Source organism: Pelophylax lessonae, assembly GCF_965119305.1.
Source record: "Pelophylax lessonae genome assembly, chromosome: 4".
Taxonomy (NCBI): Eukaryota; Metazoa; Chordata; class Amphibia; order Anura; family Ranidae; genus Pelophylax; species Pelophylax lessonae.
In genome coordinates this window covers 646,466,346-646,492,472 of record NC_138771.1, presented here as the reverse complement: position 1 = coordinate 646,492,472, position 26,127 = coordinate 646,466,346, and the positions used below count along the sequence as shown (strand labels likewise).

The following is a 26,127-nucleotide window of genomic DNA, read 5'->3' as shown; positions in this document are numbered from 1 at the left end:
ACTTTAAAGCATCGTTTTTATATTTGTTTTAAGGAAAAGCCTCTAAATTAGAGTAATTGCGATCAGGCCTAACTAAATTCTTTGTTGCCTGCCTGACTTACAAATTTGTTTTAAAAAAGGATCAATGAATTTGTTAATCACTACCGGAGAGGGAATGTCTTTTGTATAGCTTCACTGTTTGGAAGCAGTTTGAATTGTGTTTTTTATTTTTTTTTTATAAAACTAAATTCAGATTCAATGCTCTTTAACTTTCATTTAAAGAGAAAGGTGTAGGGCAAATGTCATGTTGAAGCAGCAGTAAATCTGTACTTTTTTTTAAATTTAATTGAATTTTAATTTTTTTTAACTGTTTCTCTTTCTTTTCTTGTATCACCTTTATTTTTGGGTGATTCTTAAGTTGGGTTTTGCTATGGTGAAAAAAAAGGGGGGGGGGATAGGGAGAATGTTTAAAACTTTTGAAAATCCTGATATAGAATGTTAAAACTTCCATATAGCATTTTGTGTTTGGGCCAATTTATAACAGTTTTTGTGTCTCTTCCAACATTGAATAATTGTTTTATAGAAATGTTTTGAAGCTCCTTCCTATCATTTAGCTATTACCATCTTTGACAATAGTAACAGTAGCACCAGGTTTTAGCAACAGTCGTTCAACTATTTTTTTTTTGTACATTTTACTTACAGTCCTCTCTACAGTCCAGATATGTGGCAGTCATCATATACGGTCATTGATCAATTATTTTTTTTGGTGCCATGATTACATTCAACCACTTGCCTACAGGGCACGTTCACCCCCCTCCTGCCCAGGCCAATTTTCAGCTTTCAGCAATCTCACATTTTGAATGACTATTGCGTGGTCATGCTAAACTGTACCCATATGAAATTTTTATCATTTTTTCACACAAATAGAGCTTTTTTACAAAAAAAAAAAGAAAAAAGACAGAACATTTTGAAAAAAAAAAAGTTTTTCTTATTTTCTGTGAGTAAATTTTGAAAATGAATAATTTTTCTACTTCACTGATGTGCGCTGATGAAACGGCACTGATGGGCACTGATGATGTGGCACTTATGGGCACTGATGAGGTGGCACTTATGGGCACTAATGAAGAGGTACTAATATTCCGCACTAATGGGCACTGATAGGTAGCACTGATAGGCGGCAATGATGAGCACTGATGAGCACTGATAGGCGGCTCTGATGGGCACTGAGAGGTGGCACTAGAGGGTGGCACTGATGGGCACTGACAGGCGGCACTGATGAGCACTGATGGGTGGCACTGATGGACACTGATGGGCAGCACCATCAGTGCCCAAAATAAGTGCCCATAGTGCTGCCAATCAGTGCCCATCAGTGCCTAGATGAGCAGGCACTGATGGGCACTGAATGGCAGCACTATGGGCACTGATTTTGGGCACTGATGGCGGGCACTGTGGGCACTGATGCTGGGCAGTAATTGGCACATTATTTACATTTTGTGTAATCAGGGCACTGATGATCAGTGCACTGATTACTTGTGCTTGTCTCCCCTGTGAGGAGGAGCCGCTGATCGGCTCTCCTCGCCTCACTCTCTGACAGTGTGAGGCAAGGAGAGCCAAATAACGGCACTTCCTCATTTACATGTGACCGGCTGTGATTGGACACAGCCGATCACATGGGTAAAGAGTCATGTCATTGACCTTTACCGAGATCGGGGTCGCGCCGTGTCCTAGCAACACGGCACGGCCTCGATCGCCGCTCCGTGAGAGGCTGTTCTGGTGCGCCATCATATGATGGCGTCCCAGAACAATAGCTGCACCGCTCTGCCATCATTTGACGGCGGGTGGGTAGCAAGTGGTTCGAACAACAAAGGGACTTCCAGCGCTAACTGTGATATCTCTCACTCTCAGGAATGAATAAAGTCAAATTACCGTGTGGTGCCGCTGCTAATTAATGCTGATTCAGCATAAGTCAGTGCATGGGGGGTGGGGCAGCAGCGCTATCCCACGGTACATAGTCTACAATGTAACTCAGGCAGGCTTGATGGAAAACCTTGAAAAGTTTATTTATAAAAAATATATAGTGACGATTAAAACATAATAGAATGTGTTCCAAACCAGATCTGTGACGTTGCTGGGGGTCACAGGATGACCGAGCCGCTGGGTGAGCCGGAACTGAGTAGATGATCACAACAGAGAGCCAGGCAGAAGGGAGAAGGATCTTATATGCCAAAGGCAGACCGGACCAGCCGGTAGGGTGGGGTGGCTTCCTCCCACCGGATAGTGTGGCTGTTCGCACCGGAGCAGTGTAGACGTGCCACGGAGCCGCCACCCGGAGGTATCCACAGAGGAGGCCACTACCCGGAAGTGACGTCAGCAAGCGTCGGAACCCAGCCTGGAAAGCATCATGGTTGCCGTGACGACATGTTTCGCACTGCTGTGCTTTGGTCCGGTCTGCCTTTGGCACATAAGATCCTTCTCCCTCCTGCCTGGCTCCCTGTTGTGATCATCTACACAGTTCCGGCTCACCCAGCGGCTCGGTCATCCTGTGACCCCCAGCAACGCCACAGATCTGGTTTGGAACACATTCTATTATGTTTTAATCATTACTATTTATTTTTTATAAATAAACTTTTCAAGGTTTTCCATCAAGCCTGCCTGGGTTACATTGTAGACTATGTACCGTGGGATAGCGCTGCTGCCCCTCCCCCCAAGCAAGTGGTTAAAGAGCATCACTTTAATATCATATAGATATGCTGGGACTTGTGAGACTCACAGTGATTGGCAAATAGCAGGTATAGTATAGAACAATTATACTTAAGTGTAGTTTAGTTTGATTATTCCTGAAGCCACGAGTAACTGGTGACATCACACTTATCCACATTCTGAAAACAAGTTATTTTTTTTTGCTTGGTTGACACTGCCTTCTTTGTCCTGGGCCTGATAAAAGTATGATCTTTTCTCAGCCTGCTAAAGGCATGACTCCTACAGTAGCTACATATGGTAGCAAAGAACGAAACTACGTGCACAAATGTGTGGCACCAGCCAAGGTCTTACTTAGCCCATCAGAGTTTGAATAACTGAACACAGTTTCAGTAAAAGGAGTCAGTGGTGAGTTGGGATGGCAACAAAATCCCCCCTGGAGACTTGAAGCGTCCCACACAACACAGTGGTAACCAGCAGAAAGCATGGGTGAATTATATGCAGGCATATAAAAATGGATGAATAAAGAGGGGTGATGAAAATCTGGAAGCACCTGGCTGAAGGGGGTAATCATTCAAATTGTTAAACGTTTCAATGGTAGAGGGTCTCATTATTATGTCGCAGTAAATCTATAGCAATGCTAAACAAAGGTCCTTACTACTCAGAATTACAAGATAAGCATTCATTTGAATGCATATGTCTTAGATGTACACATTTTTTTTTCTTTCCCTACCTTTGTCCACATTAATAAAGTATAATCACATAAAGCCAGGAAATCTGGTCCAAAGCCTGTTGCAGGATATGCTGTATCCAATTGGAAACCCCCATGGAAGGATGTCCCAGAAGCAAGAGCAACATGAACAGATTTGCATTATGGACTTTCGAACTGTTATTATTGGACTATTGAGAACTAAGAACCTCATTCTTTTTTTTTTTTTGTTTTTGCTTGTTTTGTCTCTTATTGTTATTATGGAGTTTTTACAACCAGAAAAAGTAATGAACTGCCGATACTGAGATCCAGAAATGTGGTCTGCAGAGATGGATTGGAGAGTTTACAGGGTCTTTACCAGATGTTTTTATTTTCTGAAACAAAGGACAAAAGCTCCAAATATTGAAAGAGATTACACATAAACCATTATTTTAGGTGTGGCCCTTGCTTTGCAGGCCACAAGAGGGCATCTGTTGCCTTAAGAGGAATTAATGTGTAATTTCCATTAGCAACTGTTAATAGAGAGGTGTGTATATATATATATATATGTGTGTATATATATATATATATATATATATATATATATATATATATATATATATATATACAGTATATACTTACGAGATATTGGCTTTTGGTTCTTACTAATAGTTGATTTAAGTTAAATGTACCCATTTGTGTAAACCAAGTCTGCAGGTGTAAATAATTGATTTACTAAGTCCTTTTAAAGTGCAGTAACGTTAGGTTGGGCTAGGCATGTGTCCCTACAGATGTCTGCTATTTATCCATCATAAAATTTTATGGGAGAAAGGACAACACCTTAATTAAGTTCCTTTCCACAGACTTTATGGGACCGAGGTTGCACTTACTTCATTATCTCTGTCTCCACTTCAAAGTTGCTCTCTTTAGGTATGCAATGAAGGTGGTTGTCTGTTCAGGAATGGACAATTTTCTCAGGAGATGCCTGGCATAAATAATCCCCCCCCCCCCAGAGAGGAGGTGCTATCAAGGGGCTGGGTTATGCTAAATATAGGGGATGGGGGAATTGTCCAATTCTGCAAGTGATATGCCTGGAGGGAGGAGAGGGGTAAGATAGCACCACCAATCAGTATGGCCCTAGGCAAGTCTATGAGAGTTAGGTATATATTACGTCTTGGAAAATAGAAGTCTCTGAAACAGCAGACTAGAAGGAAGCTCTCGTGAGCATGGTAACTATGGAATATTTCTCTTGCACTTATATCTAAATGCCTGTCCTATGTGCTGTCTGTCTGACTGTTTGTATCTTCATGTTTTGAGTATCATACTCTGTATTCATTCATTTAACCTATGATTCTTTTTTCTTTTCTGTACTATAGATAGATGGCTGTGTATTAGTTTAGGTCTCCTTGCTATTTACCAATACAATTCTGTTGTTGTGTTAAAGATTTCACTCATGGTCAAAGAACTCTCATTTAACCCAAACCATACCTGAGATACAAGAAATCTCAAAATATAACTTATGGGTTACAACTCCTTTCCTCATGCTGACAGCCAAAAGGGACATGTAGACTGATAATCATGGCACTGATTATCAGTGTCCTAATTATGAGTGCAATCCACCCAGTGCTGCCAATCAGTGCCCTTAAGTGCCACCCATCAGTGTCAATCCATGCCATCTCATCAGTGCCCATCAGTGTAGCCTCTTCAGCACATATCACTGCAGAAGGAAAAATAACCGTTTCAAACATTTCATATCAAACTTTGATAATTTTCTTCATTTTTTTAAAAAAATCTTTTTTTATTCATTTATGTTATACAAAAAAGACATTGGTGATTTATTACCACCAATAAAAAGCTCTATTTGTTTGACAAAAAGGATGACAACTTTGTTTGGGTACACTGCAGCATGACCACATAATTGTCATTAATAGTGTGACAGTGCTAAAAATTTTACCTAAGCAGGAAGGGGTAAAAGTGCCCAGTAGGCAAGTGATTTATTAAAGTAGCAGACAACTGTAATAACCAAAAACATTTTTTATTAGGAAATGAAATATTCCAAACCAACATTAACCTTTTTAATTTCAAAAGAAAGGTCGAACCAAAAATATTTCACTGAAGAAAATATTTTACTGAAGAACAACTTCCAAAAATGCGCAGTAATATACTAAAATGCATTATAATAGCTTAACATTTTACAAAGTAACTGGCAAATGCAACATGATCACCAAAATCTTTACAGTTGAGTATAATTAAACTCCTGCAACCAGGTGAATGGTGCCTTTCCATTTGAGGGTAGTGCTAACTTGTCTACTGATGGGATGGAATGGGATGAGAACGCTGGTGCAAGGGCAGTGGTGGTGATGGCGGTATTGGTGGAGATGTTGAGACTTGATTATCAGACAAATGTGTGCTTGTTGACAATTGCCCATTAACCCCCTTATGCTGGACTTCTAGGAGTACATTTTCAGCCAAACGGCATTGCTCATCAGACATTTTTCTTAATTTGTTGGCTGTTACAATTCCAAACTCATCATAATCATTAATCATAATTAATCATAATCATTGAAGTTGCCTTTGATAAGCATGAAGATGTGGCATCCTCCAGGTTCCTCCTTTTTTTTCACTTGGGTGTTGGTGCAAAAGGAGAGGAGTTGAAGGAATGACATCCTCATTATCAGTGATGGGAATAACGGCATTATAAATAAACAGCGTTACTAACGGCGTTACTTTTTTCAGTAATGAGTAATCAAATTAATTACTGTTTTCCCCATTACAACGCCGTTACCATTACCGCGTTTAAAATGCGGCGTTATTGTACTGACTCAAGACAATTATGAAGACTTAAAATCTACCACTAGAGGATAGTACTAGTAGTAGAAAACAAAGTACCAATATGAATGCTTCTCTATGATCCCCCGCTGTCACATCAGCTGAAGTCATCTCCAGGCTCTCAACCTGCCGCTGTCCGCTCCTCGGTCCTTGAGTACGGCCCTTCTGGAGGCACCATACCCTCCCACAGCCATCAGCAAATGAGTCAGCCTCAATTTTGGCCATCCATCAGGCCATATTATTGACCTCACAACCTACAGCAGGTGCTACAATCATTCCATCTCATGGCCAGTAGAGAGTGCATATCAAGGGCAAGGCTATGTACCCATGCCATGGTGTGAAGCAACTTTTTATCGTCTTAATATAAACGCTCTTAATATGAAAGCCTCATCATCTCCAGCACCTTCATTGAACCATAATTATTATTATTATTACAAGTCCTTTGAGAGAATTTTTTGTGTTACTGTTCAGTTAACACACACACACACACAGACACAGTTCCACACAACGACGACGACGACCAGGAGTCAGAGCGATGGCAAATCCAACGAGTTCAAAGGTAGCTTTCGCAAACTGGAAGTATAAGCACTACTTTTCCCTCATTGAGGTGAAAGGAAAGAATGTTTATGTAATGTGCAACTTATGCACAGGAAATAAGAGTCTATCCACGTCAGTGGCAAGTCATTCAAATCAAATGAAGCAACTCACTTTGTCACATGCCGCCACAAAACTAGTAGCCAAGAACGCAGCTGATAACGTGAGCTCTGCTATCAAAGGAGGAGATGGAGCCACAACATCAAAGCAACTGAAACTTGATTTTTCACCATCGCAAACTCTTATAACGCAGACAGAATGAAACAAAATCATTTCCAAATATATAGTTGAGGAGATGCTGCCATTGTCGACAGTTGAGTCAGATTTTTTCCGGGCAATCATTGCAAAAATACCTGCCAGACAGGGGGTAGGCCCGCCATGCAAAAAGACGAGTATGCCAGAATGAATAAAAAGGGGGGTGGGGGGAATGGTGCTGTCTAGTAATGGGAAGCGTATATAAAAGCCTGTATGCCAAATAAAATGTGGCAATAAATAGGTAAAACTAGTAATAAAATGACAATAAAATAATAATAATAAAATGACAAGGTATGAGTAATAATCCGGTGGATGGATCCTATTCTCCTCTACAGGTCCTGGGTTGAATGTCTATGGGGATTCCCGGATGGGAGGATTCCTGGGGAGAGCTGGGGTCTGGTAGTGCAAATAAACCCCAATTTGGCAATATTACACTATGTGCCTTTCCTTTATACTTTGAACACCTGTTCCACCGTTACCCCGCAGATATCTGGAGCACCCAGCCCATACAGCCGGGACACTACCAGACCCCAGCTCCCCCCAGGAATCCTCCCATCCGGGAATCCCCATAGACGTCCAACCCAGGACCTGTAGAGGAGAATAGGATCCTTCCACCGGATTATTACTCATACCCGCTCTATACCCCTGTGTGGGGTGGGTATTTCTGGTGAGTGTGCTATTTACCAGAGGGGTCACGGAGCACCTCACTGCCCACCACGGGGTCACTTATTGTGTTTAATCCACACAAAGATTGTCACCTACTTACCAATTTATCACCTTTTGGACATTTCCAGTCACTTTATCACCAGTTTATTCTGTATACTCAAACACTGGACTCTTTTTTCCTGGTTTAAACACTATCACCATTTATTTATTTATTTATTTACGTCACTAGTTTACGTTGGTATACACCCACACCAACCTTGTATTTTCACGCAATTGGCACTTTGAGTCCATGGTGTTCTGCTTATTGTATTATATGCACTTGCCACTTTGAGCTTATGACAGTTTGTATTATTATTATTTATATTTTACATCACCTGTGGTCACTTATGCACTTTTTATCACCACTACATTTTTTAGATTGAAGTTGATGGTCATATATATATATTAATTAATTTATGCACCTGGCACTTTTGATTTTTTTACATTTGTTTCCTATTTTTATACAGTTCATATTCCCACATTTTACGGTTTTCCCCTCTATCTTTTATCTTGTCATTTTATTACTAGTTTTACCTATTTATTGCCACATTTTATTTGGCATACAGGCTTTTATATACGCTTCTCATTACTAGACAGCGCCATTCCCCCCACCCCCCTTTTTATACCTTTTATAGTCTTTTGACTATAATTTAGGGAGGCTGCAGTCTAGCATTTGCATATTTATTCACATCCATATATTCCATAAGTGCGGAGTTCATTACCTACATGCCAGAATGAATGCCGACCTCAAAAAGATGTTTGAATATGTAGAATATATTTCCACAACAGCCAATATTTGGACGACATATAATAAAAGCAATCTTGACGTAACCGCACATGATGGAATTCATTTTATGATGCGCTGGCTCGAATCTGTGAGATTCCTAACGGTGAGCTGAACAACATCTCATCCAAGTTGGGGATGACAGCCATCACAGAACGAGAGCATCAGTTCATCAGGGAGTACTGTACTGTCATGATGCCACTTACAGTAGCCTTAGACATTCTTCAGGGAAAAGACAACTGTTTCCATGGTACACTCCTTCCCACACTGGAGACATTGATTTTCAAGACCTTGGAACTGAAGAGTGTCCTGCAAATCCTAGTTGACCTTCCAGAGGCAGTTGTGATGGTAAGAACTTTAATTTATTTAAATATCTTTAACCAGTCACCCAAGAATTGCATCTTATTTATTTCCCCCCACACTCCAAAGACGTGCTGGTAGTGGTTGGTTAATCGGTTCCTGTCTAAATTGGCCCTAGTATGTGTATGTATGAATGTTAGAAGAGGCTTCCTTCTTAGATGAAAGCCATGCAGACCAATCTGCTGCAGTGTGCCGCATATGGTGTGAGCACTTACAGGCTGCCCCCCCCCACCCCTTCAACCTCTTCTGCAATGCTGGCAGCACTCATACGTCTATTTCCCAAAGACAACCTCTGGATATGACGCTTAAATTACCGGGACTATATAAGTACCTAAAATGAAATAAATAACATAATATGTTCTTTGCATTCTCATAATTTCTTTCAGGCAATCAAAACAAGATTTGCAGAGGTGCTGGAAAGTAAGGATGCTGTCTTGGCTGCTGTGACCCTGCCCAAGTTCAAAGTACGTTGGCTCCGGACACAGGTCAGGAAGGACAAGGCCAATGCAAGTCTGCTGGCAGAGTGCTGGAAACCTGTCCTGGACCAAGACCAGCAAGCAGGTACCACTACCAGCACATCAACATGTCGCCTTAGCAGAGACTCAGCCATAGAGGATGTTTTTTTTTTTCCTTTGAGGAAGAGGATGACTCATCTTCTACCGCTGAAAGTCAAGTCACAGATTATTTCAAATCAGGAGCACAAGAGATAGACTCTCTAAATGGATTTTCACTGAAAATGTAACTCAGATATAATGCAGCCACTCCATCCAGTGCCCCAGTAGAGAGACTGTTTAGTCTGGGGAAACTTGTCATCACACCAAAGAGGAATAGGCTCTCTGAACAGAAGTTTGAGATAAAACCACTGGTATAACACTTAGGATGGATAGCTTGGAAGGATGGGGAGAATGGAAGGATACTATGGTGGATGAATGAATGAATGCATGCATGGATGGATGAGTGTTAGGAAGGAGTGTATCGATTGATTGATTGATGAATGAATGAATGAATGAATGAATGATTGAATGCTTAGGAGCTAAAGTTGGATTTATGTGGCAAATAATGACAGTGATTTGAATAGAGGCAGAGGGGATTGCAACAGTGTTTTTTTTTAATTTTTTAATTAAACAATATTAATAAAAATATGCACTCTTTGTAGTGCAAATTAAAAATATGAAACTGATATATGTCAGGTAATAAAAAATGTCATTACCTGTTTACAAAGTGGAGAGAGGTGGATAGTCCTAATTTGAAGGAATGGTGTAATAAGATAAATAATACCTTTCATATGGAATACATCTGTAATTCCCAAGAGGAGATCTCAATAAACATGAAAGAAAAATGGGAAAAATTGATAGAATTTAAAAAATCAACTAAATATATGGAAATCAATGCTTAAAGGTATGCTAACGAGGAGAAACGAGAGGAAGAAGGCTATTGGGTAGAGAAGGGGAGGGTGTTTTTGGGGGGGGAGGGGGAGGAGGGGGGAGGAGATAGTAAATGGGTATTAAGTTTACAGTTACTGAAATCTGTTTATTTCTTATGAGTTTCTATGTTATGTAAATCTACTTTTTGGAATATTATGAAAAATAATTTGTAAATTTTATATGCAAACAAAATAAAAATTATAAATATTAAATAAAAAAAAAACAGTGTTTTTTTAATTTTTTAATTAAACAATAATAATAAAAATATACACTCTTTGTAGTGCAAATTAAAAATATGAAACTTATATATGTCAGGTAATAAAAAATGTCATTACCTGTTTACATATACAGTATCAGTTTCATATTTTTAATTTGCACTACGTAGAGTGTATATTTTTATTATTGTTTATTTTTGGTAAATTATTCAGTATTATAAAATACTTCAAGTAGCCTACAGTATGTCTACCACTTGTGAAGTCACTGCGGGAAGACTACCATGTTGGGACAATGGTCTATGTGCACCAAACGTCTTGTGCAAAAATGGCGGGTAAATATGCCTTGCTTCATAGGGAGTTTAAAATAAGGTGGCCTACCAAAGAAAAAAAAAAGGGGTACCAGTTAACAGAGTGAAGTGAGTGAAGAAAGATAATTTATGCTGAGAAAGCATAACAAACAAACTTTTCCATCACTTCTATGCTGCCGACTGAGGGGCCAGCGGCCCCTCTGCTGGGAAAACAAAGGTTTCTTAGACATAAACACTGGAGGTTTGGGTCTTATGGGTTGTCTGGGCTAGCTGCGATAAAGAAGGGTCAGCTAGTGCAAGTAGTGCATCGTCCAGGCTGGACGACATCAGGTGCATCCCAGCGATATAATCTATCCAAGGCATCCAGATGGATTTAAAGCGATCCTTTCTACCTTTACAGGTGGCTATCTGCTCCTCAGCCTTCATAATATCAGTCACCTTCTTGACCCAGTCCCCCCTGCTTGTAACATGTGGGTTCTTACAATGGATCGGGATTAGTAGATTTGCTGCATTGAGTAAATGGGGGGAGAACACTCCTTTTATATTATGTTATGGGGATTGTGGGGACATGTAGCAGGAAGTGGACTGGTACCAGTGGGAGGTCAACCTCCAAGAGAGTGCTTATACAATTCCTTATTTCTTCCCAAAATGGCTTTATTAAAGGGCAGTCCCACCACACATGTAGCAATGAGCCGCGATCGCCACAGGCACACCAACACAGTCAGAGGTCGAGGGATATATTTGAGCTAAATTGGTTGGAACCCGACACCACCTGGTTAGTAGCTTCTAATTGTTTTCTTGGGTCTTAGCATCTAATGAGGTGGTATGGGTTTATTGGTAAAGAAGGGATAGCTGCATTTCAGTAAACTCCCTCTGCAGGTCACGTTCTCAGTCCCCAATATATCCTGGCTTACTTAGTGCAGCAGTGGATCAGTGCAGTAATCGGTGCAGGGTCAAGATCATATGTGGGATGGGCTTGCTAACTAACCAAAGATGCTGAAATGGAGTTAAGGTGATTCTCAGGCATCGTGAAGACCTTTGGGTATAAAAGAAATGGCGGAGTTGGTGGTATCTCAAAAAATCCAAGGGGAAGGGGCCATAGCGCTCCCACAGGGAGTCTAAAGACGCTAAGTCCTTTACCCTCCAAGAACCTCTGCAGGCTAACAGTCCCATCCGCTGCCCTGGTTCCTAAGTCCAATATATTTTCCCCTAGGGGGAACCACAGGAAGCCCCCGATAGGAGCCAAAGGCGAGAGTGGTGGCGCCAGAGATATGGAGCTATTTAGCTTATCCCATAACTTAAGTGTGTGGATAGTCAAGGCTGAGACCCATTCCGAGAGCCCCCTGTCCGCTGCTTCGGCCCAAGGGGCATGGGTCAGGTTGTGACCTGCCAGAGTTGTTTCCAGGGAAACCCATAGTTTAGAAGAGGTGTAAAACCTCCAATTTAGAATCCACTGTAGTGCCACTGCTCTATAGTAGGACTTCACATCTGGCATGCCTAGGCCCCCTGTCTGCTTAGGTCTTTTCAATATCGCCATGACAACCTGTGGTCTTTTGCCAGCCCACACAAATTGTATGCAAAGCCGTTGGAGTTCGAGAAAAAAAGTGACCGGGTAGGGGAACAGGCACCATCTGCAGGAAAAACAAGATCCTAGGGAGGACAGTCATCTTAAGTATATTAGTGCGTCCTAGCCAAGTAAAGGCTATCTTAGACCACGATTGGAGGTCGGTGCAAATTTTTTAAGTAAGGGTAGGTAGTTGTCTGTATATAGAGATTTAAATTGTTTAGTGAGTTGAATTCCCAAATATGTCAGTGATTTGCTTGCCCAGGCAAAGGCAAATGCTCCCCACAGAGACCTCCCCAGGTCCGGGGGTAAAGTAATCAATAGTATCTCGGATTTCGAGTAATTTATCTTAAAATTTGAGACTTGACCAAAGGCTTTTAGTTCCTCCATCAAGTTGGGCAGCGAGATCAGAGAATTTGTGACATGGAACAGGATGCAATCAGTGTAGGCAGTGAGCCAATGTTCCATGGAGCCAACTCTCACTCCTCCTATGTTCCTGCCAGCCCTTACCCTGCGGAGTAATGGTTCCAGAACAAGAGCAAACAGGAGAGGTGATAAATGACATCCCTGTCTTGTACCATTACGGATGGGGAACCTAGTGGATAAATAGCCATTTAACTTAATCTGAGCAGTGGGGGATGAGTACAATGCGACGATCCAGCAGAGAATATGTGGGCCTAGGCCCAATCCCTGTAGCACCGCCATGTGGAAGTGCCAAATAAACCCTATTGAACGCTTTCTCAGCGTCGGTAGATAATATCAGATATCAGGTGTCGTTTTTGCGGTGTGTCCGGGCCCAGTGGGTCAGCTGGATCGCCCTAACAGGGTTGTCTCTGGCCTCCCTTCCCACGATGAATCCAGCTTTATCAGGGTGTTTAACTGAAGGGAGTATGTGTGTTAAACGGTTGGCCAGGACCTCAGAGAAGATTTTCAGGTCAGTATTAAGTATATGTGGTGGTATTTTTGAGGCAGTGTGTGGTCCTTATTCTCCTTTGGGAGTACAGTGATATGGGCCAGAAAGGGCTTCCGGTGATATATTAGTATCACCACCTTTAGTCAATGAATTAAAGTACCGGCACATGTGTGGATGGAGTTGGGTAAAACATTTCAGGTAGTATGCTTTCGTGTTGCCGTCCGGCCCAGGGCTTTTCCCATTGGGAATTGATTTTAGTGTGGACAGTAATTCCTCAGGGGTAATTGGAGACTCTAATGTATCTCTCTGCTCCTGGGAGAGAGAAGGAAGTCCTGCAGAAGCAAAGTAGTCTCGGATATGCACCAACCTGAGTTCTGGATCACTATGGGGACAGACGGAGTCCAAATCATATAGGGCTGCATAGTAGTCACGGAAAAGGGATGCAACTTTCGTGGTCTGTACCGCTGTGGCATTTTGCAGGGTTTGGAGCTTATGTACCCAAGTGGAGGTACGTTGTTTATGTAGGGCTCTAGCCATCATCCTACTGCATTTTTTACAGTGCTCATAATATTTATGAGCTACAAAACGCATCTGTTGGTTAATTTGGAATCAAGGAGTCTAAAAAAGAGTTCACAAAGTTTCTGCAAAGCCTCCGGGGTTGCCCATTGTTTGTGCTGCAGCTCCGCTAGTTGAAGGGCTGAAAAGACTCTTTTGAAGTCTGCCTGTCTCTCCTTTTAAAGTTTCGTCCCCAAAGCTATAAGTACTCCTCGAGTCACGGCCTTGTGGGACTCCCAGACCGTGCCAACGCTGATCTCCCCCGTAGTGTTCTCAGACAAGAAATGTGTGAGAGTATCCGACACTTTTGCGACGACAGCGGTGTTGTCCAGGAGACCTTCATTAAGTCTCCACGACCAAGTCCTGCATGCTGGGCCCGACAACAGGAGTGTAGCGGTGATTGGGGCATGATCAGAGATGGTGATCTTCTCTATAGTAGAATCTACCAGATCATCCAAGGTATTATGGTCCACAAATAATAGGTAAATTCTGGTATAGGTGTCATGTGTCTTCGAATAATAATTAAAGTCTCTGTCGGATGCATGTAATGCTCTCCAGCTGTCTATTAGGAGATTTGTTTGTAAAGACCTATGAAAGTGTTTTAGGAAAGCGTGCGAGTACACCGGACATGTATGGAAAATGTCTAGAGAAGGGTCAGGGCTGACAATAAAGTCACCCGCAAGAATAAGCTTACCTTCCCTAAATTCTGCAGGTCGTTCCAGGACCGAGTCCAGGAAAGTTAGTTGGCGGGTATTGGGCACATACAGGGTTGCGAAAGCATACTTTTGCCCCTGTATGGCCCCTTCAGGAAAACATACCTACCCTGTGGATCTGCGCAATGCTCTTGTTGGTGAAAGGGGCACGGTACTTCGCTACTGGGGAGATACTAAGAAACCATTGGGGGAAAAGGTGCAAAGGAAGTTTAGGGATAGAAGTGTGTGTGAAGTAAGTTTCCTGCAAGAAAAGAACCTGCACCCCAGCCACTTCAACTCCAACCACAACCTATTACGTTTATTAGGGGAGCAAAGACCACAGGTTTTATATGACATAAATATAATATAAAAAATATCAGTGATGAAATACAGTATATAACGGTGATAACCTTATAAAGTGACTGGTGCAAATAAATACATTATATATCGAAAAACAAATATTATAAACTGTAGTAGTGCATGCTTAAAGGTGCATATCAAATAAAGTTCTAACGTGCACGTGAAATCTCCCAACTATACCATACACTGTGGTATATAGGTGCTATAAGGTGTCAATTAAATATAATTAATACGTCTTCAGCAGCCAAATTCATTACGAAACGCGTACAGCGTGTCGCGTCACTTCCGGTTCCGCACGATCGAGATCGAGACTTGGACCGCATCGCGCTCCAGACTCACGAATTTATGCCTGTATACTTTCCTGTTATGGGAGTACCTCTCTATTTTTGCGTTATTAAAACTACCTAGACGGTATCACGCTATGTGCCTTGTTTATTTATTATCCCCTGGTATACGGTTATGAGCAATTTCCCGCGGACACCTCGGACCATTTCCTGCTAATAGGAGCCCATTAAGACCCGCCATTATTCCAGGGATACCTCCATATAGGATCTCCGAGACCACTTCCAGGAAGCTTCGATCCAGAAGTAGGGGAGATACCGAGATCTCTGGTCACTGGATACCTTTACACACCCGCTTTATACCCCTGTGTGGGGTGGGTGTTTCTGGTGAGTGAGTTTTTTTACCAGAAGGATCACCCAGCACCTCACCGCCCAGCACGGGGTCACTCCTTAAAGCCATTGGTAGAGCGTTGTCACCTTATTATTCACTTATTTTCTGTGGATATCCTTCACACTGCATACAGTCACTGCATGTGACCTAAGAGACTTTATAACATTGGACTGTCTATGAATATATCCGCTGCATATAATTGTTATTTTATATTTAATTGACACCTTATAGCACCTATATATCACAGTGTATGGTATAGTTGGGAGTTTTCACGTGCACGTTAGCACTTTATTTGATATGCACCTTTAAGCATGCACTACTACAGTTTATAATATTTGTTTTTTGATATATAATATATTTATTTTGCACCAGTCACTTTATAAGGTTATCACCGTTATATACTGTATTTCATCACTGATATTTTTTATATTATATTTATATTTTCTAACATTCCCATTTTAGCCAGGGCCACTACCCTACCTTCCTATTTATTCCACATTTAGTCCCAGGACTAATATTCAGGGAGGCTGCAGCCTATACATACATGTATATTTATTTCTTCACATATTATATTTATCACCATCCACTAATTTTTATATTTTTATATTCCCATATCTCTCATTTACCTTTGCACATATTTTTATATCTACATCCAAATAGACCGTTAGCGCGGAGTTTATACCTTCTAACAGGTTTTATATGACACTTAACCATAGCCATGGAAAGCGGGGTAGTAATCGTCCAGACGACCAAACCAGAACCTCCAATTATGACATATCAGGAAAAAGGAACTTCATCTAAAACAAAAACAAAATAAATAACAGGTTTTCAAATCAACATATAAAGAACCACTAGTGAACAGTCAACGAGTATTTGAGACCTAAGGTCATAATAAGACTGCATGATCTACCCTCGGGGTCCATCCAAGAGGACATGTCCCCCAGGGGTGAGCATGGTGCCCTGTCCAGGGCAATCCCCTTGGAGGGGGAGACCTACATGGGGAACACGGTCAGGTATGTGGGTCAGGTCTGAGCCCTCACACCTCAAAGTTCGCTTAGTATTTCCTCCATACTTTAACGGCATCTCACTGTAATCACAGGCACCTTCTATCTCCATAATGAAGTCACGGGGGTGCCACAGAAAGGTTGATGGGGTCGCAAAGTCCACTGATTAGAGAGGGATAGACAAAAAGGTAATGTATGGAATATGGGCATTGGGGGTGGGGCCCTTCTAGCTGTGGGATAGGGTTCAGGCAATTTAGGTCATCAACAAGTGCCCCCTATTCCCCCATTGTGGGGAGTGAGGCGATAAGTGAAGATTGTCTCTTTCAGCCCCTGGAGCGTCTTTTGGGGCACGCTGGTAGCCAAGGTGGAATGGCCGAGGGCAGATGGACATCCGTGGAGATACGCCAATCAGGAAAATCTACAGGGCCAGGGCCCGTTGGGAAAGGAAGTGCGGCAAATCATCTTTGGTGTGTAAGGTGACATACTTTCTGTCCTTTTTAGCTTGAAGATGAAAGGGGAACGCCCACGTATAGGTGATCCCTGCAGTGGTTAGAGCCTCCAGCAGGGGATGGAGCGCTCTCTGCTACATTAGCGTTCTTCTGGAAAGGTCCTGGTAGAAAAAGAGGCGTACTCCATTGAAGTCATAAAAAGTTTTATTTGTGCAGCTTACAGATTATATCTCTAGGGTTGTTTGGGTCTTGCGATGGTGGGCGGATCTCCACTGTATACCACAAACAAAGTTCAAGCGCCAGTCCTACATGCAATTTCCATGTTGTATCTTGACCCCCAAAGTTATAAACTGGTGAAGACTATGCTCCAAGTGCACCACGGTCGCCTGATCCTTAACACAGGATGGTGTATGCAGACAGTTAAACAAAAGAGAAGGATGGCGCTCAGGTGTGCACTTGTGATAAAAAAAGTACAAATGTGACCTCTGAGAATGGTCTTTGTGAAGGGCCTCAAAAGTTTAATAAACTCATACAATAAAAACTATTAAATCAATGGAAATACTTCCAAACCGGACTCTGAAGCCTCTGGATCCTCTGGATCTCAGAGATAGAGGAGGCTCTATTGGGTCAGATTTAGACTTATCAACCTGATAATAATTCAGGTTAATAATAAGACTCGGCTTCCAACTATGCACTGGCCCCGGTTCAGTGTAGCGGCCGCACACAGAACCGTGTGAGCCACTACCATCGGAAGTTCCAGCCTTCCATCAGGGAGCATCTTTTTTCATCTGATGTCATTGCGAGTCCTAAGATTACCACCAGGGATTCCCACAGCTCCCTAGGAGATCCAGAGGCTTCAGAGTCCGGTTTGGAACTATTTCCATTGATTTCATCGTTTTTATTGTATGAGTTTATTAAACTTTTGAGGCCCTTCACAAAGACCATTCTCTGAGGTCACATTTGTACTTTTTTTTATCACAAGTGCACACCTGAGCGCCATCCTTTTCTTTTGTTTAAATGGATCTCCACTGGATCTGAAGCAGATAGGCCCAAAACATCCCAGAATATGCCTTATGGGGTGGGAATAATATCCTTAGGTGCCGTCGCTTCAGGTAGCCCTCTAATGCGGATATTGGCTCTGCGACTATGGTTTTCACAGTCGTCTAATTGGCACAGTAAAGTGTCTATCCATTGGTCCTGCTGCATGCACTTTTCTTTAAGTTGTGGAAGGGCAGTCAATGTTTCCTCAAATTTCTGTTCAAGAGACTACAATCTGTTGCCCAACTGTGATGTATCTGCCTTAAGCTGTTTTACATGTTGTTTAAATGCTTTTTCTTCCCTGTTAGAAAATCACTCCAGGTCATCCTTAGTGAGGAGAGACCATATATGTTGCTTAAGGCCTCTATCCCCTATAATGTCCGACATGTCAGACCCCATATCTTGAGAAATGTTGGAGCAGGGGGACACGGGGGGCGCCGAGTCACAGGGGTGAGAGGCAAAGAGGGATGCAGCTATTTGCTGATGTGGCTGGATGGCTTCTGCACGTGTCCTGTCTGCTCCCCGTTACGGCGCCATCTTGGCTGTGTCTCCATGTGTCCCGCTGGCCTCGGGGAAGAAGGATTCTATGCTTCCCTGGTGGGGTGTTGCGGCTCTGTGGGGTTGGGAGGAGAGTCTCCTGTGTTGGGACATTATCTGTGTGCCCGAATCAGCTGTTCCAATCCTCGGTAAGTGCTCAGCTGACTGGTGTGAAATCAGAGCTCCGGCGTCCTGCTGCCTCACTCCTCCATGTCCAGGCCACGGCCCTCCCTGAAGGTCCTCTTTTATCCAGGTCATGATATATCTATTAGTGGTAGTAACATTCAGCTGGACTGTTCTATTACAGTAAAGACATTTCATAACTTCTTTTTCCATTCTATTTAGTGTCAGGAACATACCCCAGTATCGGGACAAGGTTATACGGTGCTCGGGGCAAAGATGCCGAATTGCAACCCCTCAGGTGGAGTAGTGTGTAAAAGACACGAGCGCAGTAGCGAGCAGGAATGTAAGTAATTGTTGTTTCATGTGCTAAATTAGTGCCTATGGTTGTGGTACAACACAGCAAACTGAAGAGTTTAATAGTGGTGAACATATACAAAAAAGAAAAAGAGAGCCACAGATGTAAAGACGATGACAACTCCCTAAAACTAAAACTTGTAGGAACCAAAAAGAAAGATTTCATATTACAGTTAAAATCAAACATGTTCGACATTATATATGTCCTGATAAAAACATATCACAATATACATAAATTATATTGTCAAAAGTATTGGGACGCCTGCCATTACACGCACATAAACTTTAATGGCATCCCAGTCTTAGGCCGTATGGATCAATATTGAGTTGGCCCACCCTCTGCAGCTATAACAGCTTTAGCTCTTCTGGAAAGGCTGTCCACAAGGTTTAGGAGTGTGTCTATGGGAATGTTTAACCATTCTTCCAGAAGCACATTTGTGAGGCCAGGCACTGATTTTGGACGAGAAGACCTGGCTCGCAGTCTCCGCTCTTATTCATCCCAAAGGTGTTCTATTGGGTTGAGGCCAAGACTCTGTGCAAGCCAGTCAAGTTCCTCCACCCCAAACTTGCTCATCCATGTCTTTATGGACCTTGCTTTGTGCACTGGTGCGCAGTCATGTTGGAACAGGAAGGGCCAACCCCAACTGTTCCCACAAAATTGGGAGCATGAAATTGTCGAAAATGTATTGGTATGATGACGCCTTAAGAGTTTGCTTCACTGGAACTAAGGGGCCAAGCCCAACCCCTGAAAAACAACCCTACACCATAATCCCCCCTCCACCAAATGATTAGGACCAGTGCACAAAGCAAGGTCCATAAAGATATTGATGAGTGAGTTTGGGGTGGAGGAACTTGACTGGCAAATTGACTCCCCATCCAGAGTAGTACAGTGTTACTATGGTGACACAGAACTACTCAGATGAAAGTATGTTACATAAATTAAAAATACATTTCAATAAAAAGTTTTTTGTACACACATTTTTTTAATGCTTTTTTTCACATTCAAGTGCTAACACTACTTTCATTAACACAATGTACAATGTATTAATGAATGCAGAGCTGAACTGATTGTCATGTCACCAATGATCTGCCACCTGCAATTCCTAAGATGCTCCTTTGGATTGAGATTTTAGGATTTCGGAGGTCAAAAAAAAAGTACTGTGGGTGATAGCACCAGACTTTAGGTGTTTATTGCAGCCTGAGCTTCTTTCTTTATTTTGTGCCCCGCCTTATGTAACAATTCCATAAAAAATCACTGGGAGATTCTGTGTTTTGAATCTATTGGATCACCATGAAAGCCTGAGAACAAGGGCAACATAGGTCAGCAGTGGAGAGTTTCCTTTAAAATGTTATATTGCTATCTATGAGCAAATATTTACTACAGTATTTCATTTTATAAAAATAACATATTAATAAATTCATCTTATTTTTTTTAAAATCAAGGTCACAAACATAAATCCAAAGAGATCTTAGTTATTCTCTATGGAATCTTTAATCTGCAAAGAAATACAGAGCATACTGTATAAATGCTTGGGTGAAAAAGGGTTTCTTATTTGAACAACTGGGCTTATCCAGTGATACACTTTAAATGTACAATAGATGTATACAATTCTTATTATTTTCTCTCTAGTTTTTCTTTTTTTCTATTTGTTTTCCATTTATGAACTCATTTGTGTTTCTCTTTTTAAATCTTAAATTGAAACACTGCCCGAAAAAACTCCTATGAAGACAAGTCACGTGATATTGAACTTTTAACTACATTTATGTTTTTATTGCAGTGTTCTGCTATAATTTAAAAAAATCTGAATTGTGTTTTTGCTGGTTTATTGTTTTTTAGTTTAATTTTTTTTCACATATGGATCTACATCGGATATCATTAGTGAATAGAGTAAGTACATTTTTTTTTTACATTCTGGGATACATTAATTAAGCTATGATGCTCTGATTGATTAAAATTATAATCATTATGACAAATATTAAATTCTATAGCTTAGTGTACTGATTCCATAACTTAGTGCACTCACTGAGCCATAGGCTGATTTACTAAAAGAGTAATTTACTAAAAGTTTAAATAATAGAAAATGTCCACTTAGCAAGGGGAATATTCACTGAGCTCAGGAAATAAGATGAAGTCGTGTTAACTTCAATCAACCAAATATGTGCAACTAAAAATCCTATTTTTTTAAATTTCTCTTGAACTTGATTGAGAATTGACAGTAAACACAACTTCATCTTATTTGCTTTGATTCTTTTTTCAAAGTCAACATACAATTTTATTTTTTTGTTGCTAAAATAAATACATGTTATATTATTAATTTATTTTCTTATGTCACACAGACCACACATGAAAGTCATGTCATCACATTTTTTTTCATGGGATCTAAGAGCATGGCTGTACATAATCTGTTGCTCTTCACCTTCATCCTAATTCTATACATTGGAACAATATGTGGAAACTTTTTGATCATCATGCTGGTATATTACAGCAAGACCCTTCATTCTCCCATGTACTTCTTCCTCTCCCAACTCTCTATATCTGACATCATGCTGACCACAGATATTGCTCCTAACATGTTAAATATTGTTCTACATGAGCGGACCCCCATTTCCTTTTCTGGTTGCATCACTCAATATTATGTCTTTGGCACAATAGAAGCATTTGAATGTTACCTTCTGACAGTGATGTCCTATGACCGCTATCTAGCCATCTGCTCTCCTCTGCATTATGTCTCCATTATGAATCCAACACTTTGTATTCAATTAGTTCTTGCATCCTGGTTGTTGGGTTGTTTTTTGGCATTCATTTTTACACTTAGCATATGTCAACTAGAATTCTGTGGGCCAAATATTATTGACCATTTCTATTGTGATTTAAATCCTCTTCTGGAACTTTCTTGTTCCGATACATCCAAAGTTCAAATAGAAGCCACCTTGTTGTGCTTACCTGTGATAGTATTACCCTTCCTTCTGATAGCAGTTTCATACACATATATTGTTGTAACTCTGTTAAAGATATCCTCCTTTTCTGGAAGATTGAAATCCTTTTCCACTTGTAGTTCCCATCTCACTGTTGTGTTTATATTTTATGGAACCCTACTTTCCACATATCTGATACCAAAGGAAGGACAATCACAAACCACCAATAAGATAATATCATTGTTGTACACTGTTTTTACCCCCTTTGTAAATCCTTTCATATACAGCTTGAGGAATAAAGATATAAAAGAAATTGTAAACAATGTCTTACATTAAAAAAAAAAGATAACTATCTAAGACCTTTAAAAAAATCCACTCCTAGTTCTCAGACCCTGCTGTCAAAAGGTCATTTTAATACACAGTAATATGGTAATAAAGCAATTTTAAAACATTATATATCTTTTTATTTTATAGATCCCAAAGTAGCTTAGAAACACTGGCATCCCAAAATATATATTCTACCATAAAGCAGCAGCAACCATTCTTTGGTTCCTCCAATTATTCTTATGAAACTGGAGGAACTTTATTTTCTAGTCATACTTCTACTTCAGTGATGGGCCCCCACATAACCACTTAAAGGAGATGTATGGGATTCAATGTTTTTCCCCCTTTATACTTACCTAGGTGGATGCAGCATCGCTGCATCTGTCCCCCGGTGCCTCTGCACTGAGAACTGAGCGATTGAACATCGCTGATCGCTCGGTTCTGACAGCTCCCCAAGCAGAGAGCTGCTGACTGACTCTCTGTTCTGTCTCCTCCTCGCTCATTAGAGCGCTGAGCTGTGGAGGTCCGGGGGGCAGCCGGCTCAGGCTCTCAGGGCTCGCTGACAAGCTGAGCCGGATGTCGGTCCAGGCACCTGGCAAGTCCTGACTCCGTGGTCGCGATGATGCAGTGCCTGGACTGACATCTGTGACATCAGCAGAGAGGAGACTGAAGTCCACTCTCTGCTGTAAACGAGTCACAGGAGTGCAAAAGGAACTGCACTTCTGTGATCCATAGGAGATGTACAGCCAATCAAACTTGGCTGTACATCTCCTACAACCACTTGCCGACCAGCCGCTGTTGTCTTACTACGGCAGGTCAGCTCTATTATGCAAAATGGCATACATGTACATCGCTTCCTGTAGCAGTTAGTGTGGGTGCACACGCGCCTCCGGAGGCACAAACATGCACTGATTGGCTAGAGGGGGAGCCAATGAGCAGGTCTGGAGGCTGCGATGTCCGGTGGGCACCCGCGAACGCTCCCCATGCAGACATAACACCGGTCTGTTGATATAGACATGGCAGACCGCTTTTTTGTGGGTGATAAACACAGATATCCTGTGTTCCTCTTATTTAGGTCTCTGTGTTCATCCAGTGAGCCTATCTCGCACACAGTTCGAAAGCACCCTCTAGGCACAAATTTACCCTTTGATCGCCCCGATGTTAACCCCTTCCCTGCCAGTGTCATTAGTACACTAAAAGTGCATATGTTTAGCATTGATTACTGTAGCAATGTCACTGGTCCCCTCAAAAGTGTAAAACATGTCAGTTAGGTGTCCAATCTGTCTCAGACCAGCTGAAAATCACTGATTACTGCCATTACTAGTAAAAAAATAAATAAAAATGACATAAATATTTACCCTAGTTTGTAGACGCAATAACTTTTGCACAAACCAATCAATGTACATAACCTTTGGTTATGAGTAAGCAATCTGTAGAATCGTGAAACGCGTCAATCTGTCCCATGTCTGTGTGATGCACCTATGTATTCAAGTTTATGGGAATAAACACTTCCAGTTTATTTACTCCTGAGTGCGGTCAAACTTTCTCTTGGAACACTTGAGGATTGGATGGCGGATCCGGGTGGCACTGGAGTGCCTCGCCTCACCTGAGCGGCTTTTTTCTGTTTGCTACATTTGATCAGTAGGTCGAAGAAAGAATGAGTATAATGGAGACAGGTGCGTGGTCCAAGCATGTGATAAGTCCACAATGGCTTGTAATGTATGTTTATCCATCAGGAACAGATGAATTCACAAGCATGCTTGTTGGGAAGAGAAATAAAAGGTGTAGTCTTTCTCGCTGTCATGAAGGCATCTCCAAGGATCATAAAGATCATCTGTACCCATTAAAAAGGATAGAGCAGTAGATTTCCTTCTAAGTATGTTAGAAGTGTCTAAAATAGGATCAGAAATGTCATTAAAAAAGCCACAGATTATCAGGCAATCCCCTGGAAATTGGTTAGGTTTGCCCAAGATGGTCTTATAAAACCTATTTTGGTGGGAATTGGGGGCATAAATACAGTAGATGCTATACTTAATGGGTGGTTAATACAATAAGCTGTTAAAATAACAAATCTACCACAGCTATCTGTCTCTACATGATGTAAATGAAAAGAAACAGAGGAGCGTATTGTGATCATTACTTCTTTCTGCTTCTGCTTGGCATTAGCAGAGAAGCAGTGAGGAAAAATATAGTTCATATTCCTATCGCACACCTTCCTGGTTTGTAGGCTCGTGTATATTGGGTGCTGAAGCGATCACCAGTTGGCAACTGGATTAGTTACAAGTAAATACATATTCTCCAGCACACCAAGGCTCTTGCAAAAGCAGTCCAAAACTTTATTGAAGTTACGATCACATCAAAAAATAGTGCAACGTTTCGGAGCCGCACAGGTCCCCTTCGTCAGGCATGCCTGACGAAGGGGTCCTGTGCGGCTCCGAAACGTTGCACTATTTTTTGATGTGATCGTAACTACAATAAAGTTTTGGACTGCTTTGCAAGAGCCTTGGTGTGCTGGCGAATATGTATTTACTTGCAGTGAGGAAAAGGCCGGTATTGACAGGTGGAAGCTTTGGTATTAGAGAAGTGTGTTTCCTGCACACATAAAATATCTGTATTGAGCTTCAGAGCTTCTTTCCATAGTAGCACTCTCTTAAAAAGGGTTGTTGAGACCGGAAAAGGGTAGTAATCGTAATAGCCATAATGATAACCAAATAGAGAATGCAATTGACTGTTGAGAAAGGCTACACCTTGAAATATGTATGAGGCAAATATTGACAATGTAAAATGTAATGGCATTAGTAACCCTCAGCGCCGGTTCACACTACCGCGACGCTACTTTAGGTGGCGACCTCCGAGGTCGCGGTGCGAGCAGCGCGCCGCAACCTCGGAGCGGCCGCCACGGACTTCATAACATTGAAGTCTATGGCGGTCGCCTCCTGGTCACCCCAAAGAAGCTCCGGACCCTTTTTCTAGGTCGGAGCGACTTGTGTTGCTCCTATTAGAACGGGTCCGTAGCTTCCCTATGGGAGGTCGCCTCACAGGTCGCCCTAGTGTGAACCAGCACTAAGAGTAAAAAGATTCATAGAAAAAATAACAATAGATAAACAGTAACCAGAAACAGAACATCAGAAAAAATGATGCTTGGCATACAACACATCTAGGGGACCAGCTAGCTAAAGATAACTGTAATAAACATATGGGTCTTCCCGCCTTATAAAACATGATATGAGCATGGAAAAAAAGAAGGTTGAACAAAGTTGTCCCTGCTGTAGACCATGGATCAGAGACCCTGGTGGGTGGTTTGGAACGCAGCAGTCAAGATGGAGATGTTGCTCTCCCTGAGCGGGTTGGTGATTGGGACAATCTCTTTTCATTTTTGAGAAATTGCAGCTGAGAGTCCTGCATAAAGTATATTATGAGTGTTCGGTTCAGGTAAAGATTTGGAGGCCCTGGCAGCTGCGATAATCTGTTCTCAAAATTTCTCAAGGTACAGAGAATGGAAAATACAAGGGTTTGAAAACTCTTTGAGCTCAGTCAATGAGAAGCTCTGAAGGAGACAGGTCAGGGCATAGCTTAATAAATAGTTGACAAATATATTGCTTCAGCTCGCTGAGTTTTAGTGAGTCAGAAAACCCCCTAATTGTAATATTTGTTCTCGAGTGATCCTTCAGGACTGTATTTTTATTTTTGAGAAAGTGGTGATCCTCCCAGTGCTCGTTATGTGCGTCAATTAAATCAATGTAAGCCAAGGCAAATTCCACCATTTTTCTTCAATGTCCCTTATCACC

The 26,127-nt window shown here is 41.6% G+C and overlaps 1 protein-coding gene across 1 annotated transcript; it reads left to right on the top strand.

Annotated features, from left to right (window-relative positions):
- Window positions 1–21,487: 21,487 nt before the first annotated feature.
- LOC309554757 (olfactory receptor 1468-like) lies at window positions 21,488–22,351 on the top strand (the record flags this gene model as incomplete). The annotated part of the gene is made up of 1 exon (XM_082256458.1): window positions 21,488–22,351. The coding sequence occupies one exon, from the start codon at window positions 21,488–21,490 to the stop codon at window positions 22,349–22,351; it is 864 nt and encodes a 287-aa protein (XP_082112584.1).
- Between the last annotated feature and the right edge of the window lie 3,776 nt (window positions 22,352–26,127).